Below are 16,019 nucleotides of genomic sequence, written 5' to 3'. Positions count from 1 at the left end.
GGAGCAGAAGGCTAGCCAAGGACAAAGCACATGGTGACACGCCCCCCCCCCCCCCCCCCCCCCGGCCGCAACCACCACGCCACATTCCTGGATGGCATGTGTGGCATTTCTCCAGGAAACTTCCAACTAGTTTAATGTTAATGTCTTGCTAGTTGGGGAAGAGGGCAGCCTTAGCTTGATAATAGCAAGTCCTTCAGTATCCTGAGGGTCTTCCTTAGCCTATGAAGTCCTTTTGGATGCTCCCTTTCTCCTTACCTCTCCCAACCCCACAGCACAAAACCAGTCATCCCTCCCAACCCCAGTGCAGCTCTTTCTGCCCAAGGTCCTGACATCTCAAGAACTCTAGGCCTTCTGCTGTGCACCTCACCTACATTCAAAACTACATCAAAGGGAACAAATCTTACTGAGAACCCACCGTGTGTCATGAAACAATCCACATTTGTTGTTTTACTTCATATAACAAAACAGATCTTCCGTCCCCTCCTAATATTAGTCAAGGAAAATACGACCAAGAGAGTTTGGTTCCTTTCCTTGGGGTCACATAGACATCAGTAGGAGATTGAAATTAGGTCCGACTCTGAAGCCAGGCCTTGCTCTCCAGACCTACAGGGAAAGCATTCTAAAACCTGGTTCGGCTTCTTTCTAAAGATGGGAAACAGTCTTCGTGACTGACCACCAATTGGCTCACTTACCTGAAAGGTGTAGAGGAAGGGAAGAAGAACAAAGTCTCTTAAAGCAGGTATTTATTTACAAAGACCAAGAAGAAATGGAGTCTCTACAGGAATCCTCAGTAGCCAAAGCTTATGTCAACCATTGTGCCTTAGTTCAAGCTGCCATAGTGAGTTACCATAGACTGGGGGGCTGAGACAACAAACACTTATTTCTCATTTTCTTGGGGGCTGGATTCTGAGATCACAGTGCCAGCACAGTCAGGTTCTTGGTGAAGGTTCTCTTCTTACTTCCAGATAGCCCCTTTCTCCTAGTGTATTCAACGGTGGGGAGCAGAAGGAGGAAACAAGCTCTCTGGTATCTCTCCCTCTTCTTTGTAGAGAGAGAGAGGGTGTGTACACATGAGAGAGGTGTGGGAAGGAAGAGGGTGAGGGAGAGGATGTCAGGCCGACTTCTTGCTGATCATGGAGCCCCACGTGGGGCTGGATCTCACGACCCTGAAATCACGACCTGAGATGAAACCAAGAGTCAGACACTCAACGGACAGTGCCACCCAGGTGCCCCTTTCTCTGGTATCTCTTTTTAAAAGGGGACTATCCCCATCGTGAGAATTCTACTCTAATGGCTTAATTACCTCCCCAACCCTCACTTCCAAATATTATCATATGTGGGATTAGGGTCCCAACATATTAATTTTTTGGAAGGGGTGACACAAATCCATGGCACATTGCAAAGAGATACTCTTCAGGAGAAAAGAAAAAACGGGTTGGAGAGGAGCCGTGGATTCCTCCCAGTTAAAAATTGGAAATCCAAGTGATTCCCCGTTATATCCTGGCCAGCCAAAACGGAGAGGATCTCAGCAGAAAGACAACAGGAGAGAGGGAGACTAAAGGGAAAAAGGAAATCTACCAAGGGCTCTCGCGAGAACACTTACAGGAGAGAAAATAAAAATATCTAATAAAAGTATGAAAAAGTATACTCTAAAAATAACAAAAACCATCAAAATATCATGTTTTACTTATAAAATTAAAAAGAAAATTTTAATAACAATGTTTTATATTGATATGGGCATTGTAAGTCCTGTATTCTTTGACTGCTAATTACGGCACAGATGTATGCAACTAGTCTACAAAGCAATTTTGTAATGATGTTAAATTTTGCGGACATTAGTTAAATATTTGTGCCTTTCTAGTTCATAGTTTTTTATTGCTACATTTAAAAATTACTTCAAGGGACGCCTGGGTGGCTCAGTTGGTTAAGCAGCTGCCTTCAGCTCAGGTGGGGATCCCAGCATCCTGGGATAGAGTCCCACATCGGGCTCCTTGCTCAGCGGGGAGCCTGCCTCTCCCTCTGCCTCTGCCTGTCTTTCTGTCTGCCTGTGCTCGCTCTCTCCCCCCTCTCTCTCTCTCTCTGATAAATAAATAAAAAAAAAAATTACTTCAAAACTTAGCAACCAGAAACAATAATAATTATTTATTGTCACACATAATTTCTGCTGAATTGAATTCAGAATGGCTTAGATGGGAGGTTAGGGGTCTTTCATGAGTTTGCAGTCAAGTTTTCAGCCAAAGCTACAGTCATCTGAAGGCCTCACTGGAACTGGAAAAACCACTTCTAAGATGGCACGTGGTTGCTGGCGGGAGGCTTCAGTTCCTTAATTCTGCCCTATGGAGAAATCTAGAGGGTCTCCATGACATGGCAGCTAGCTTCCCCCAAAACAAAGGATCAGAGAGCAAGGTAGAAGCTGCAATATCTTTTATGAACCAGGAAGTCACACCCCATCATTTCCACAATATCCTATTGGTTACAGAGGTCAGCACTTCTCAGGGTGAAAGGAGCTATGAACACTAGGAGACAAGGATCATTTGGGGCCATTTTGGAGACTGGCACCAGAGTTGCTACTTTCATGCTTGAAGGATTTGGATTTTCAAGAGCTCAACAATTAAAATGTAGGCCAGCCCTTCTGTTAAGGGGATTCCCTTAACAGGGAACTACACTTTGTAGTTTCGGGTTGTTCTTGGTACCCCTTTTGAAGGTGGCTCAATTATACAATTTAGTTCCTTTACCTTGTCTGTCAGCAAGGGAGCAATGGGAAGACATCTTGGAAAATTACAAAGAAATCAAGCTTTACAGGAGATTGGTTTCAAACTGCTAACTTCTGATTGTAGTATTCAGGAGAAGGGCTTATATGTAACCAAGATAAGAATTTTAACAATAGTTGTTTTTCACAGGGAGGACCGTGTCACCTTCTACAAGTTCAGCATTTACTCTCTCTCTGATTATAATATAATCTTTCAACAGGATGGACTGGAACAAGATGCTTTTTACTCACACTTTTCTAAGATGTGAATTGCTCAGGGTTCTTCTACAGAGTCCTAGCAATTTATCTGTACTCCTTTAGAACAATTTTTACCTTGACTCCTTGGGTCCTATTGATATACATGTCTAATTCAGTCTCTCCATTCAAGTTACTTGAAATCCATGTTCATTTCTGTTTTGTTTCTTTTCTCAATTCAGGACCTAATTTCTCTCCCCGCTCTCCAGTTTCGCCACTTTGCCTTCCCTTTATACGATCAGATAAACGCCTGTGCTCATTGCCTTAGAAGAGCCTATGAATTTTATTCGGTTTTTGTATTCCAAAAGCCCAAGCTCTTGGGAAGCTCTTATTGCTTGTTAGAAATCGCTGGAAAATGCACAGAGCTCTCCCTGCTCCAGACCCGGGGAGGGCCATATAGACAGAAAGAAGGCACGAGCTGATGACCCAGGATACCGAAGAGCAGATGGTTCCTCTGCCTCTCCATTTTGCACCACAGAAGTTACCCCAGCTGCCCGGAAAGTGAGGCAAAAACCCGAGGAATAGCGGACGGGGGCAAACTGTCTGAAACTAAATTTCTGCTGCCCCATCTGAATGGAGCTTGAATCGCAGAAAAATAAGGAAGGCTACATTTATTGCACATCCCAGTTTGCGGATCAGGATTCTTCTTTGCTACCTCTGTTACTCAGTAAACGTTTATTAAATGAGCAAAAGAATTGAACGAAGACATGAAACATACAAAATCGTGCAAGGCCCACGTCCACCCAGGGCGCATGCATTCCGATAAGGCTAAGTGGACTCAGGAGCTCAGAGGCTGGGCTTTCAGAATTAGGCTGCTGGCAACCCCCTGGCGAGGGGCTGGCGGCGGTGGCCAACCCGCCGCTGCAGTAACTGGGCTACTTCCCTGGGGACACCGTCTAGGGGAAATGCAGGCTGGGCTTCATTCTCCTAGGTTCCCAGTGGTGAGGGACGTGCCTCCCAAGAAAAAAGGACCAGTCTTAGTCTCTGGTAACGTTTATAAAGCACTTTGCCTTGGCCTTAAGCAGGACGCACTCCAAGCAGCGCTCACGCTCGGGGCGTTTTTCCAAAACCCCACACCTCCTGTCAGCTCTAGGCCCGCCCCTTCTCGGCCCGCCCCTTCTCGGCCCGCCTCCCCGGGCCCGCAGGATTGGCTCTTCCTCCACTTCCGGCTTCTGGACCCGGGTGCACTCGGTTTCCGGTGTCATGGCGCCCTGAGGTCCCGGCAGTCGGAGAGGCGGCGGCAGGCACCTCCCTGCGGAGCCGCTGGTCCCGCAGGCGGGGATGTGACCGCGGGCCCGGCCGGCCTGCCCCGGGCGTCGCCTCAGCTCCCGCGCCAGTGCCCTCCGTCCACACCGATGGCGGGATCCGGCTGCGCGTGGGGCGCGGAGCCGCCGCGGTTTCTGGAAGCCTTCGGGCGGCTGTGGCAGGTACAGAGCCGCCTGGGGAGCGGCTCCTCGGCCTCGGTGTACCGGGTGCGCTGCTGCGGCACTCCCGGCTCGCCCCCCGGCGCCCTCAAGCAGTTCTTGCCGCCGGGAACCACGGGCGCTGCGGCCTCGGCCGCGGAGTATGGCTTCCGCAAAGAGAGGGCGGCGCTGGAGCAGTTGCAGGGTCACAGGAACATCGGTAATGCCGCTGCCTCCGTTCTCTTGCCCGGGTCCCGGCCCAGCCGTACACCCCCTCTCGGCCTGGCGTTCCGGGTCCTGCCCTTAAGGGGGGAGACTTGGGTCTGGCCCTCTCGTCGTCACCCGATCCAGGCCCCTTTCCCATCCCCCTTCACTCTGTCTGCAGTAGGGTGGAGGTGGAGGTCGGCTTTGCCCAGTGTCACGTAATAGATGCTCAGTTAAGTTCTGTTTTGCATCGGAGAATGCAGCACTTATTAGCATAGGATTATCTTTTTTAAGGGAAAAGAGGCATATCTTGTCTAGACTGGTTAGTTCTTGTATGGAAATTCTGAATCTTTGCATACCAGTGGAAAAATGAGAAATACTTCTGGGGCTTGTGATAATGCTAATAACTAGTACAGATGTTATCGGATACATATTTAGTATGGATTTGGGAGAAATGACTCAGTATTCACATAGGAGTCCTCCGGAAGTGTGGAAATTAGGAACACTTTATACCTTTACCCTGGTAAGACTATGTTACCTGATTTAGATATTCACAGTATAAGATACATGGTTACTGATGATTGATTTATGAAAAGCCTTCACTGTCATTACACTGAGTTTATAGTTATAGCTTTGGCTAATAAAGAAATGTCTTTCTCCCTGGCAAGCATAATCTGTGTGTAAATTGAAGAGTTGCTTTTTTAATATTACCACTTTCGAGAAGAATTTCTTAACCACTAGTGTTGACTTTTTTTTTTTAAAGCTTGCTAAATGATGTATATAACCCTGGTATTTAAGAGTGAAAAGTTTTTTTTTTTTTTCCTTCAGTTTTTGCAAGCTTGAGGACTTGTTGAATCCCTGCAAGATTTAGTTAAATTGTCATCTTGAAAGACTTAATCTTGTAATATTTATTTACTTATTTTCCCCCTCCTTAGATTATATTATAGAACGCTATTTTGGATCAAGAACCAGTTTCCAATTGTGTTTTTGCAGGTTATGACATCCATGTTAAGAGTCTATAATGTTTAGATTTTATTTTTAATTATTTTTGCTTGGTACCCTGATTGTTTATTCACCTACTGTGAATCCTTATGGAAATACAGTTTGATTATTGTGCCACATTTAATATCTTTGACTAGTATTGAGCTGTGGAAGCTTTTCTCATCTTGTTTCATTAAAATAACCCAGTTGCCACAAAATCTTACTTTTGGGAGAAACAAATTGCAGTGGAAGCGTGACGCTCATCTGAGCTATCCCAGATTTGCACTGCAGAGGTAGCTATGTTAGTTGTAACTTATTCTGAGTCTGATTTTTAAAGCATTATAACTCGTTTCTTTTTCTAGTGACTTTGTATGGAGTCTTTACAATCCACTTCTCTCCAAATGTGCCATCACGCTGTCTGTTGCTTGAACTCCTGGATGTCAGTGTATCGGAATTGCTTTTATATTCCAGTCATCAGGGTTGTTCCATGTGGATGATACAGCATTGTGCCCGGGATGTTCTGGAGGCCCTTGCTTTTCTTCACCATGAGGGTTATGTCCATGCAGACCTCAAACCACGTAACATATTGTGGAGTGCAGAGAATGAATGTTTTAAACTCATTGACTTTGGGCTTAGCTTCAAAGAAGGCAATCAGGTAAGAAATAATAATAAGGGTGCTTTGGTCAACACTTAGAGCTATTTCTATCTAAAATAATGCTTGGTAGGTGTCTGGGTAACTCTGTGGGTTAAGCCTCTGCCTTCGGCTCAGGTCATGATCCCCAGGGTCCTGGGATGGAGTTTGGCACTGGGCTCTCTGCTCGTTAGGGAGCCTGCGTTCGCCTCTCTCTCTGCCTGCCTCTCTGCCTACTCGTGATCTCTCTCTCTCTCTGTCAAATAAGTGAATAAAATCTTTAAAGTAAAATAAAATAATTCTTGGGGATAAAGCAAATAAAAAGAATTTCATTGTCACCATGTAAAAAAAGGGTGGATATTTGGGCTAGGTAGGGTAATTAACTAATGGGTAATTACTCTTACTGCTACCTTCAGTATTACTCTTACTGCTACCTTCAGACAGTGTTGGCACTCTGTCTCATGGCAGAGCACACATAACAGTTCTGGCAAACCCTCCAGAGTGTCCTTATTTATCAGCAGTGCCTACATACAGGAGACTCTGAGGAAATGAGCTTCTGTGTGGAGAGTGTACAGCTTGCCTGTGAGAAGTGCCCAGATGTTGAACCAAATAATTAGGGTAGCCAAGGACTAAACATTTTTGGGCAGTTTGACCGTGGTTTATTATACTTTTAGAGAAGTAAATATGCTGTGGCGATGGAAAGTGAGCAGTTGTTTATTGGTTGTAATATTGACTCATCTTCTTTAGGATGTGAAGTATATTCAGACAGACGGGTATCGGGCTCCAGAAGCGGAACTGCAGAATTGCTTGGCCCAGGCTGGCCTGCAGAGTGATACAGAATGTACCTCAGCTGTCGATCTTTGGAGCCTAGGAATCATTTTACTGGAAATGTTCTCAGGAATGAAACTGAAACATACAGTCAGATCTCAGGAATGGAAGGTAAATCATACCAGTGCTTTCATTTGGAGTCCTTCATTCTGATTTAAAAGTACTCGGTTTATCATGATTCTCACTGGAGACACTGTTTACTTCATCTCTAATACACTCCTCTTCCTGCATGTTTGATTACCTTCAACGCTACTATTTGTTTTCATAGCTACAGATGCGCTAGTGAGTATTGTACACTTGCTGATCTTAGCCTGGGGCCTGATGTGTAATAAGTGCTCATTAGAATGAATAAATGCAGAAGTGATTCAGTTATACTACATCCTACAATGTTGCTAATACAAGTATAAGTTTAATGATAATCTTTACGTAAAACTTTACAGTTACTACTTTATAGTTAAAAGTATTTTAATGCACAATCTCGTTGAATTTCCTAACAATGCTATGAAGATCTTTAGTGTATTGGTTATTCTTTTACAACTGAAAAACTGGAGGCACAGATAACAAACCACTTATTTGGTCCGGGTCATACCACTAGATGTTCCTGACCTGGGCTTCATACTCTGTTCTTCCTGTTCGAGTTCAGCATTCTCTCCAAGTTCCACAGTGCTTTATATTAATTTATATCCCATATATGAACTATCCTGGTGAAGTGAGTACAACTTATAACATTGTTTTTGTGGGAATGTGAGTTCGAAATTCCAGATCTCTGACATAACGATGAACTTTTTGTTGTTCATACCTTAAAAATTAACTACATTATGTTTTCAAACATTGTAGGGCCTAAGTGTTGTGATGGTATCCACGTCATTCAGGCTAGAAGTTTGATAAGTAATACAATGTTTAGGAATCATTATTGGTTTTCATATTTAGCAGCAAGTATTTTTCGAGCATCTAGTAATACATAGTTTGTGTATGGCTAGTGTACCATGTAGAGTTATAATTCTTTTCAGCCCTTAGTCATTTGTTTCTGGAAGGAATGCTTTAATAATCTTGTGGGTGGGTGTACCTAATGCTTACTTTTGGCAAAAATGCTACCATGCAAGTAAAACCAGTATCGTTATTCTGCATTGGTACTTTCACCCAACCTAGAGACGGAGTAGTCTTTCTTCAGTGCTAACCCAAATACAGATCAATTACTTGCATTAGTTTTGATTATCTTTGAGACCTTTGGACTGTATCTGCTTGTTCCTGAGCTGATCAGAACTAGGTCACGTTCAGACATTTTTGTATGTAATTGGGAAGTATGATATATATCCTCAGTATTCACTCCTCTAAATAAAGACAGTATTTTATATTTTAATCACCTTTGGGAAGGCACAATTGCCAAGTGAGTATGAGTTTAGGCTCTGAAGTCAAACTATAGGGTTTATATCTTGCCTTCACCTCTTACTTGTTATTTAAGGTTACTGAACCATGATTTACTTTCTATAAAATGAGGGTAATAGCATTTTTCTTACAGAAGAAACTGAGGTTAAAAAATAAATGATGCCTAGTTCTTAGCATAGTGATAAGGATCGTATCTGGTCTTTTTACTCATGTACACACTTCTGAGACAGCTTAGTACTCAGGGAGAAAAGTTATGTTCCGTAGGATTTAGAGTATGAATAATGTGAGGGATGCAGATTTTAGATACTGCATTACTTTCTCTCTCGTGGTGTAGTTGTATCTAAAAACCAGTTAAAGACTCCTTACCAAGACACTCGGACTCAACTGTCACATTCATTTTCTCACTTTGTATGAAACTACATTTTTATAAGGTTGCTTTAGTATTCTTACTCATTCGTCTAGTAAATATTCATACAGAGTGCCAGGTACTGTGCTAGGTGCTGAGAATAGAGAAGAAAGTTCCTCCTCCAGAGGCTTATAGTTATGCACATAATCCCCTCCAGTAAGATTATAAGCTCTTTAAAGAGGGTTTTCTTTTGCATATTACCTACCAAACAGTATGGTGCTATGTGGCTAGTACTCAGTAAATACAGAATGAATTGAATAACCAAAGGAAGACTTTTCTCCCTTTTTTAGGCAAACAGTTCTGCTATTATTGATCACATATTTGCCAGTAAAGCAGTGGTGAATGCCGCAATCCCAGCCTATCACCTAAGAGACCTTATCAAAAGGTACATCGTGTGTACTTTCAAGTTCCTATTTGTACATTTATCATATAAAGGTTATTTTTGTTTAGTCTTTGTTTTTGTTTGGATCTTACTGAATGGATCACGTTGAAGCTCTTCCTGGCAGCCATATCTGTGGTCTCTTGTGACTCTGGCAGTCCTGTGTACTTGGTGGACATTAGGTTTTTGTTTGTTTTTGGTTTTGGTTTGTTTTAGGCTTTTTTTGAAAGTAGGGTTTTAAAGAGCGTCTTTACTAACTAAAGACTGAGTTTGCTTTTGGACTACCAAAAAAAAAAGTTTAAAATAAGGTAGCTATGTACTATACTTTAAATAATTACTTCTGGGCACTCTGGGGACAGATACTGTGTTTCTGATTTCTGAATAGGTCCAAGCACATCAGATGTTTTAAAATAAGACATAATGTGTATTACCAAATAGTTGGCTTTTCACATTTCTAGCATTATGGACCAGAAACGAAAAAAATAATAGTTATGTTGCAAAACGATAGATTTCCCGATCAAGTCAGAATATTACTTTTTCTTTGGAATATTGACCCTATAAACTTTCCAACTAGGTCTTTGGGGATTTTTTTGTTTTTGTTTTTGATTTTTTTTTTTTTTTTTTTTAGCTTTTTATTTTGAAACAATTACAGATTTATGGGAAGTTGCAAAAATGTTACAGAGAGGTCTGTGTGCCCTCCATCCTGTTTCCCCCAGTGGTAACATCTGATGTAACTGGAGTACAATATCAAAACCAGGAAATGGACATTACAGTCCACAGAATTCATTCAGATAGGAACTTAAAAATTTTACTGGCACTTATTCAAGTATGTTTGTGTGTTTTACCAATTAGTTTTCAATAGCTGTTACTATCTGATTGCTATTAGCTTTACAAGTGGCATTTTACTTGGAAAAGATGGCATTGTGAAATTATGTAATGGGTTCTAACTTGGAAGTCAAGTCATATAAATACTGGTATTGGCTTTGTCTTTGTTTTTGTTTTGTTTTTATTTTTTGGTGCAAAAAGGTGATCTATTAAGGCATGGGATAGGCCCCGTGGGCAGAAAGAGCTCCTAGTATTGACTTGTTATTTCGGATTTCCCCCCCCTTGATTGTGCAGCTAACACTAAATTTGGAAGCTGTGGAGAATTGTGATCAGCAAAATAAAAATTGTAAACCTACTCTCTAGTGTAAGCACTTTGGTGTATTTCTTTTTGGGATTTTTCTATGGATTTTGCTGTGTATGCATGCAAATTATTTGAACCGTTTTTTATGGTAGAATAGAGCACAGATGCTGAAAACAAATGTGTAACTTCATGAATCCTTAGGAATACTCTTGTAGTCACCATTCAGGTCAAGAAATAAAACTTTGCCAGCTACCCCAGAAATTCTCTGTGTCCCCATCTCAATTTTCAGTCCTTCTTCCTCCCTAAAAGTAGCCTCTGCGTTGACTCTTACGGTAATTACTTCCTTGTTTTCATTATAGCATGTATCCTTAAACACTGTGGTTTACTATTGCTCTTCTAAACAAAAGTCTCTTTTAAGTTTCTTTTAATCTGAAAGGTCCTTTTCCATCTCCTACCCCGCTTTTCCCTTGTTTACTTGTTGGACAACCTAGGTTGTTGGATCAGTATAGCTGTCTGCAGTCTGAATTTTGCTGATTCTTGTGTAGCGTAACCTATTTCTGTGTTCTTCCTATATATTGGTAGTTGTATCTAGAGGGCTACATTTTTTTTTTTTTTTTGGCGTGACCATAGATGGTGTTATGTTTTTTTTATTATAAGGAGGCACATAATATAGCCATCTCTGTTTTATGTGTTAGTAACTGTTCATGTTACTTTGGATCCATTACTTTGTTAGGAGCTGTGGAATGGGGATGTTCTCATTCTGTCATTCTGCTTCCTTTGGTTAACCAAAGACAAAATAAATGCTTGATTCTTTCTCTCTTTATTTAGTAGTTTTTGTAATGAGTTGATTCCTGTCATCCTCCAAAGGGGACCATTTCCTTTTGAAAGTTCAGTGTGTTTTGATTTGGTACCTGCAAATGATTGCAGTTCTTATCCTCACTGAAGCTAAAATTGCCCCATCTTTGATGACTGTGAGCTGTGTGAGTTGGTTTCAGCAGACCTTATTATCTTTTACAGCTTCTTTGCTCTCTGGTGTGACAAGATGTTCCCAGTTTGTCTTACACATTTCCTGCCCCACACTTGGAAGTAGCCATTTCTCTAAGAAGCCTGATTTCTTTTAGTAGGAAATAGTACTTTAAAAAAACAGTCTGGGTTTTAGGAATACTCCTTGCTACTGGGATGGTCTTTGTTTCTAGGCCTTAAAGTGGATGTAGTTCATACTGATATTTCCAAGTCAAATTTGAGACCAGAGGTTTTATTTAACTTGTATTTCACATCTCTTTCTCCTTCTGTGTAAAGAATTATGGTTCTTAAGGACAAGGGGAATGCTAGAATTAGAATATTTTGTAATTATTCATTTGCTTTATTCCAGCTTACATTAAAACTGTCTCAGAATCATAATATTCTAGGAAGATTACTGAAATTATTTTTGCATGTGCTTTTCCCATTCTTTCTCATTTGAAAATTAGTTGTATCTGTGTCATCAGTTTCTGTAACCATTATGTGCCATACACTCTGTTTGAACACTCGCATTTATTCTCAGTTCTGCATGTAGCTGCACATCACTGTTCACCCCTGGTCCCTGTGGGGCTGTCTCTCTCATCGTTTTAATTTCTGAAGCTTGATCTCTAGAGGCCATAGGATTCATGTTCCCTGAGCTCTTGCTTGCTGGTGGTCAGTTGTGCTTATTATACTGGAGAGTCATTCATCTGGGTATAAAAATGAGTGGCATTCTTTTTTTTCGTGAGTGTCTTAAACATATTACTCCATTTTATCCTGGCATGTAGTGTTGCTGTTGAAAAGTCTAAAGACACTTTTAATTGTCTTTATATTAAAAAAAAAAAATCAATTGGTCTTTTTTGCCTAGATGGCCAGACAGTTTCATCTTTTTAAAAGTCTATTGATTTTGGAGCGCCTGGGTGGCTCAGTGGATTAAGCCTCTACCTTCGGCTCAGGTCATGATCTCAGGGTTCTGGGATCAAGCCCCGCATTGGGCTCTGTGCTCAGTGGAGAGCCTGCTTCCCTCTCTCTGCCTGCCTCTCTGCCTACTTGTGATCTTTCTCTCTCTCTCTCTCTCTGTCAAATAAATAAACAAAATCTTAAAAAAAAAAAAAGTCTATTGATTTTACCAGAATATATCTTGATTTTTGATTGTTCTGGGTTGATATGGTCAGGAAAATAGTTTCAGATCTCTTTGCTCATTTATTTTAAGGTGGTGTTCTTAAATTACTCTTTTTAGTATTCTCTTGCTTTGATTTTCTCCTTCAGGCACTCCTATTATATGTATATTGGATTTTCTTTGACAGTGTTCATTATTCTTATTTCTCTTGAATTTTTTTTAATCTCTTGTATTCTTTTTTATTTTATTTTTTTTAAGATTTATTTATTTGTCAGAGACAGAGAGAGCACACACAAGCAGGAGAGGGGCAGAGGGAGAGGGAGAAGCAGACTTCCATTGGGCAGGAAGCCTGATGCAGGGCTCAATACTAGGACCCCGGGATCATGATCTGAGCCAAAGGCAGACACTTAACTGACTGAGCCACCCATGCGTCCCTGTTTCTTTTTTATTTTTAAAGATGTTCCTTTCCACCTTCTGTCTATCTTTGAGATGCTATTGCTGTATTTGTTCATCCTTCAAGTTCTTGTAGCTTTATTTTATGAAGTGATTTTTTATTATATTTCTAATTCTTTCTGGAGTTCTATTACCTAATTATTGAGATTTTCTAATTTTGATTTCTCATATCTTTTATCGTTTTAAAAAATATCGTTTGCTCATTTTGAAACAGTAGGTTATCATGTCCATCTGTGTTCTTATCATGTTTTTCTGGCATGCGTTCATTGCCTCGGGCTATCATTTTGCAGTTTTGTCTTTTGTGTAATAATTTTGTTAGTAATACTTTTTATGTGGTTCATTTTTATATGAAATTCATTTTCTAAACTTACAGAAGAAGGTGTAGTTCGGATAGCTTTTCTAATTGTAGAGGGCTCTTCCTGTTTTTATGTAATGTTAAAAGGGGGGGGAGGTTTATTCTGAAATCTCTGCCTCTTCTCCTCCATTCCTTTTTCCTGGTCTCTCTCTCTACCTCTCTCTCTCTCTCTCTCTGTGTTAATTTTATTTACTACATCCTACTCAATTTGGATTCTGTTTTCCACATTTACATTCTCTGTGGGACTTTGCCCTGGGAGGGAGCTTTAGCTAGTTCATTTTGAGAAGTCATCATTTCTGGGTTATTCCAACCCCTTCAGGTTTTACAGACTTCTTGCATTCACTTGGAATTAGAATGTATACCCCCTTGTAGTTACAGTTGCTTTTTTCCAATTGACTTACTGGGCTTTCCAGTCAGTACCTGTTGGATATTTTGGGTTATTTTCTCTGCTTCATCAGATCGTCTGTTGCTTTTCTCTGCTTCCTTCCACACAGATGTCGATATGGTGCAAGACTTACTGCTATGATGGTTTGTTCCTAGCCTCTTGTATTTTGGTATTTATTGGGGTTGCTTAGTTTTGTGGTAAACGTCATCCATGGGTTTTTGATTTTGTTACCAAGTTGTGCTGTTGTAGGGGGATTTGATAGAATTCAGAAATCATCTCACCACTGTCATCTTTTTTTTTTTTTTTAATTTGGATTACCTAAATTTATCTAGCTTTTTTTTTTTTCCCCCACTTAATGTTATATAGTATGGATGACTTTCCCATGTTGCATTTATTAATCAGAAACATTATTTTAAAATATAATATTGTGCCATAGGTGTGTATCATGAATTACTGAACCATTTACTTAGAAATAGCTTTGGGGCACCTGGATGACTAAGTCGGTTAAGTGTCTGCCTTTGGCTCAGATCATGATCCCGGGGTCCTAGTATTGAGCCCTGCATCAGGCTCCCTGCCCACTGGAAGTCTGCTTCTCCCTCTCCCTCTACCTCTCTCCTGCTTGTGCTCTCTCTCTCTCTCAAATAAATAAAATCTTAAAAAGAAAAAAAGAAAGCTTTTATATTTTTTTGTAGCCAAATGGCTCAGTAAGCCATGCTAATATAATTAATGTTGTGATGAACACTTAGACATTTTAATTTTCTTTAATGGTTTCATTTTCAAAAGATTTTTTTTTAAGATTTTATTTATTTAATTTTGAAAGAGAGCACAACCAGGGGGAGTGGCAGGCATAGGGAGAGACAGAAGGAGACTCCCTGCTGAGCAGGGACCCTTATGTGGGACTCGATCCCAGGATCGTGGGATCATGACCCAAGCTGAAAGCAGACGCTTGCTTAACCAGCTGAGCCACCCAGGTGCCCCTCATTTTCAGAATTTGACAGTAATTACAAAGATACACGTTTTGTGTTTTAGCATGCTTCATGATGATCCAAGCAGAAGGATTCCTGCTGAAATGGCATTATGCAGCCCATTCTTTAGCATTCCTTTTGGTAAGTTGCATACATCTTTATTTTTCCTTGGTTGTTTTACAATCAAATAAGACATCAGAGCTCAGTTGCACTCCCAGGCTCTTTTGCCTAGTGTTTATCCATTGATTTTGGTTGAGTTTACATTTAACCGTGTTACGATGAACCTTAACAGCCCCTCATATTGAAGACCTGGTGATGCTTCCTACTCCAGTGCTAAGACTACTGAATGTGCTGGATGATGATTACCTGGAGAACGAAGAGGAATACGAAGGTAACTGCTTCCTAAATTGTATTTTATGTCTTTTGCAAGTAGAATAGATGTATTGTTTCATAAGTTTCTCTATTCTCTTAATTTATATATGAGGATATTGAACTACATGATTTCTAAAGGATCTCACTTTTTAATTCCTGTTGTAGATTGAATATGTCCCCCCAGAATTCATGTGGCAAAGTCCCAGTCCCCAGTGTGCTAGTATTTTGAGTTGGCGCCTTTAGGATTTAATAGGACTAGGTTATGTCCTGAGGGTGGGGCCTTTTTTTTTTTAAGGTTTTTTTTTTTTTTTTTTTTTTAATTTATTTGACAGAGATCACAAGCAGGCAGAGAGACAGGCAGAGAGTGAGAGGGGGAAGCAGGCTCCCCGCTGAGCAGAGAACCCGATGCGGGGGCTCGATCCCAAGACTCTGGGATCACGACCTGAGCCAAAGGCAGAGGCTTTTAACCCACTGAGTCACCCAGGCGCTGAGGCTGGGGCCTTTTTAAAAAGATGAAGAAACAGGAGAGCTCTCTCTGCTGCGTGAGGTTATGGCAAGAAAGTCACCAGGTACATGGGACACCGAATCTTCCTGTACCTCGCTGTGGGAATTCCAGCCCTGGGGACCAGAGAAGTAAATGTCTGTTACAGAAGCCACCCAGTCCGTGTCTGTTACGGAAGCCGCTCAGTCCGTGGCCTCTTGTTTGAGCAGCCTGTTTAGGTGAGGACGATTCCTCGGGCCCGCTGGACTCCTTCACTTTCATAAGCCTTTCCTGAATTAATCAAGATTAATTTTCCCAGCATGTTCTTTCCATCTGCTCTTTCTAGTCCTGCCCTGTGCTTCCATTTCTCCATCTTAGCTCTGAGCTAAGCCTGGGTGGCTCAGAGGGTTAAGCCTCTGCCTGCAGCTCAGGTCATGGTCTCGGGTCATGGTCTCGGGATCCTGGGATCGACCCCTGCATTGGGCTTTTGGCTCAGCAAGGAGCCTGCTTCCCCCTCTCTACCTACTTGTGATCTCTCTCT

General features: G+C 41.3%; 1 protein-coding gene across 2 annotated transcripts in view; it reads left to right on the top strand.

The window, feature by feature from the left end:
- The first annotated feature begins 4,187 nt into the window (after positions 1–4,187).
- UHMK1 (U2AF homology motif kinase 1) overlaps positions 4,188–16,019 on the top strand; it is a 52,581-nt gene continuing 40,749 nt past the window's right edge. For both annotated transcript variants that reach the window (XM_059145417.1, XM_059145416.1), the window contains exons 1-6: positions 4,188–4,627; positions 5,955–6,247; positions 6,971–7,162; positions 9,134–9,228; positions 14,690–14,766; positions 14,918–15,016. In XM_059145417.1, the coding sequence (XP_059001400.1) occupies positions 4,360–4,627; positions 5,955–6,247; positions 6,971–7,162; positions 9,134–9,228; positions 14,690–14,766; positions 14,918–15,016 (1,024 nt within the window). In that variant the 5' untranslated portion in view covers positions 4,188–4,359. The remainder of the gene's footprint in view (positions 4,628–5,954; positions 6,248–6,970; positions 7,163–9,133; positions 9,229–14,689; positions 14,767–14,917; positions 15,017–16,019) is intronic.

Source organism: Mustela lutreola, chromosome 14 (genome assembly GCF_030435805.1).
Source record: "Mustela lutreola isolate mMusLut2 chromosome 14, mMusLut2.pri, whole genome shotgun sequence".
NCBI classification, from domain to species: Eukaryota; Metazoa; Chordata; class Mammalia; order Carnivora; family Mustelidae; genus Mustela; species Mustela lutreola.
This window is presented reverse-complemented; position numbering and strand designations above follow the sequence as displayed.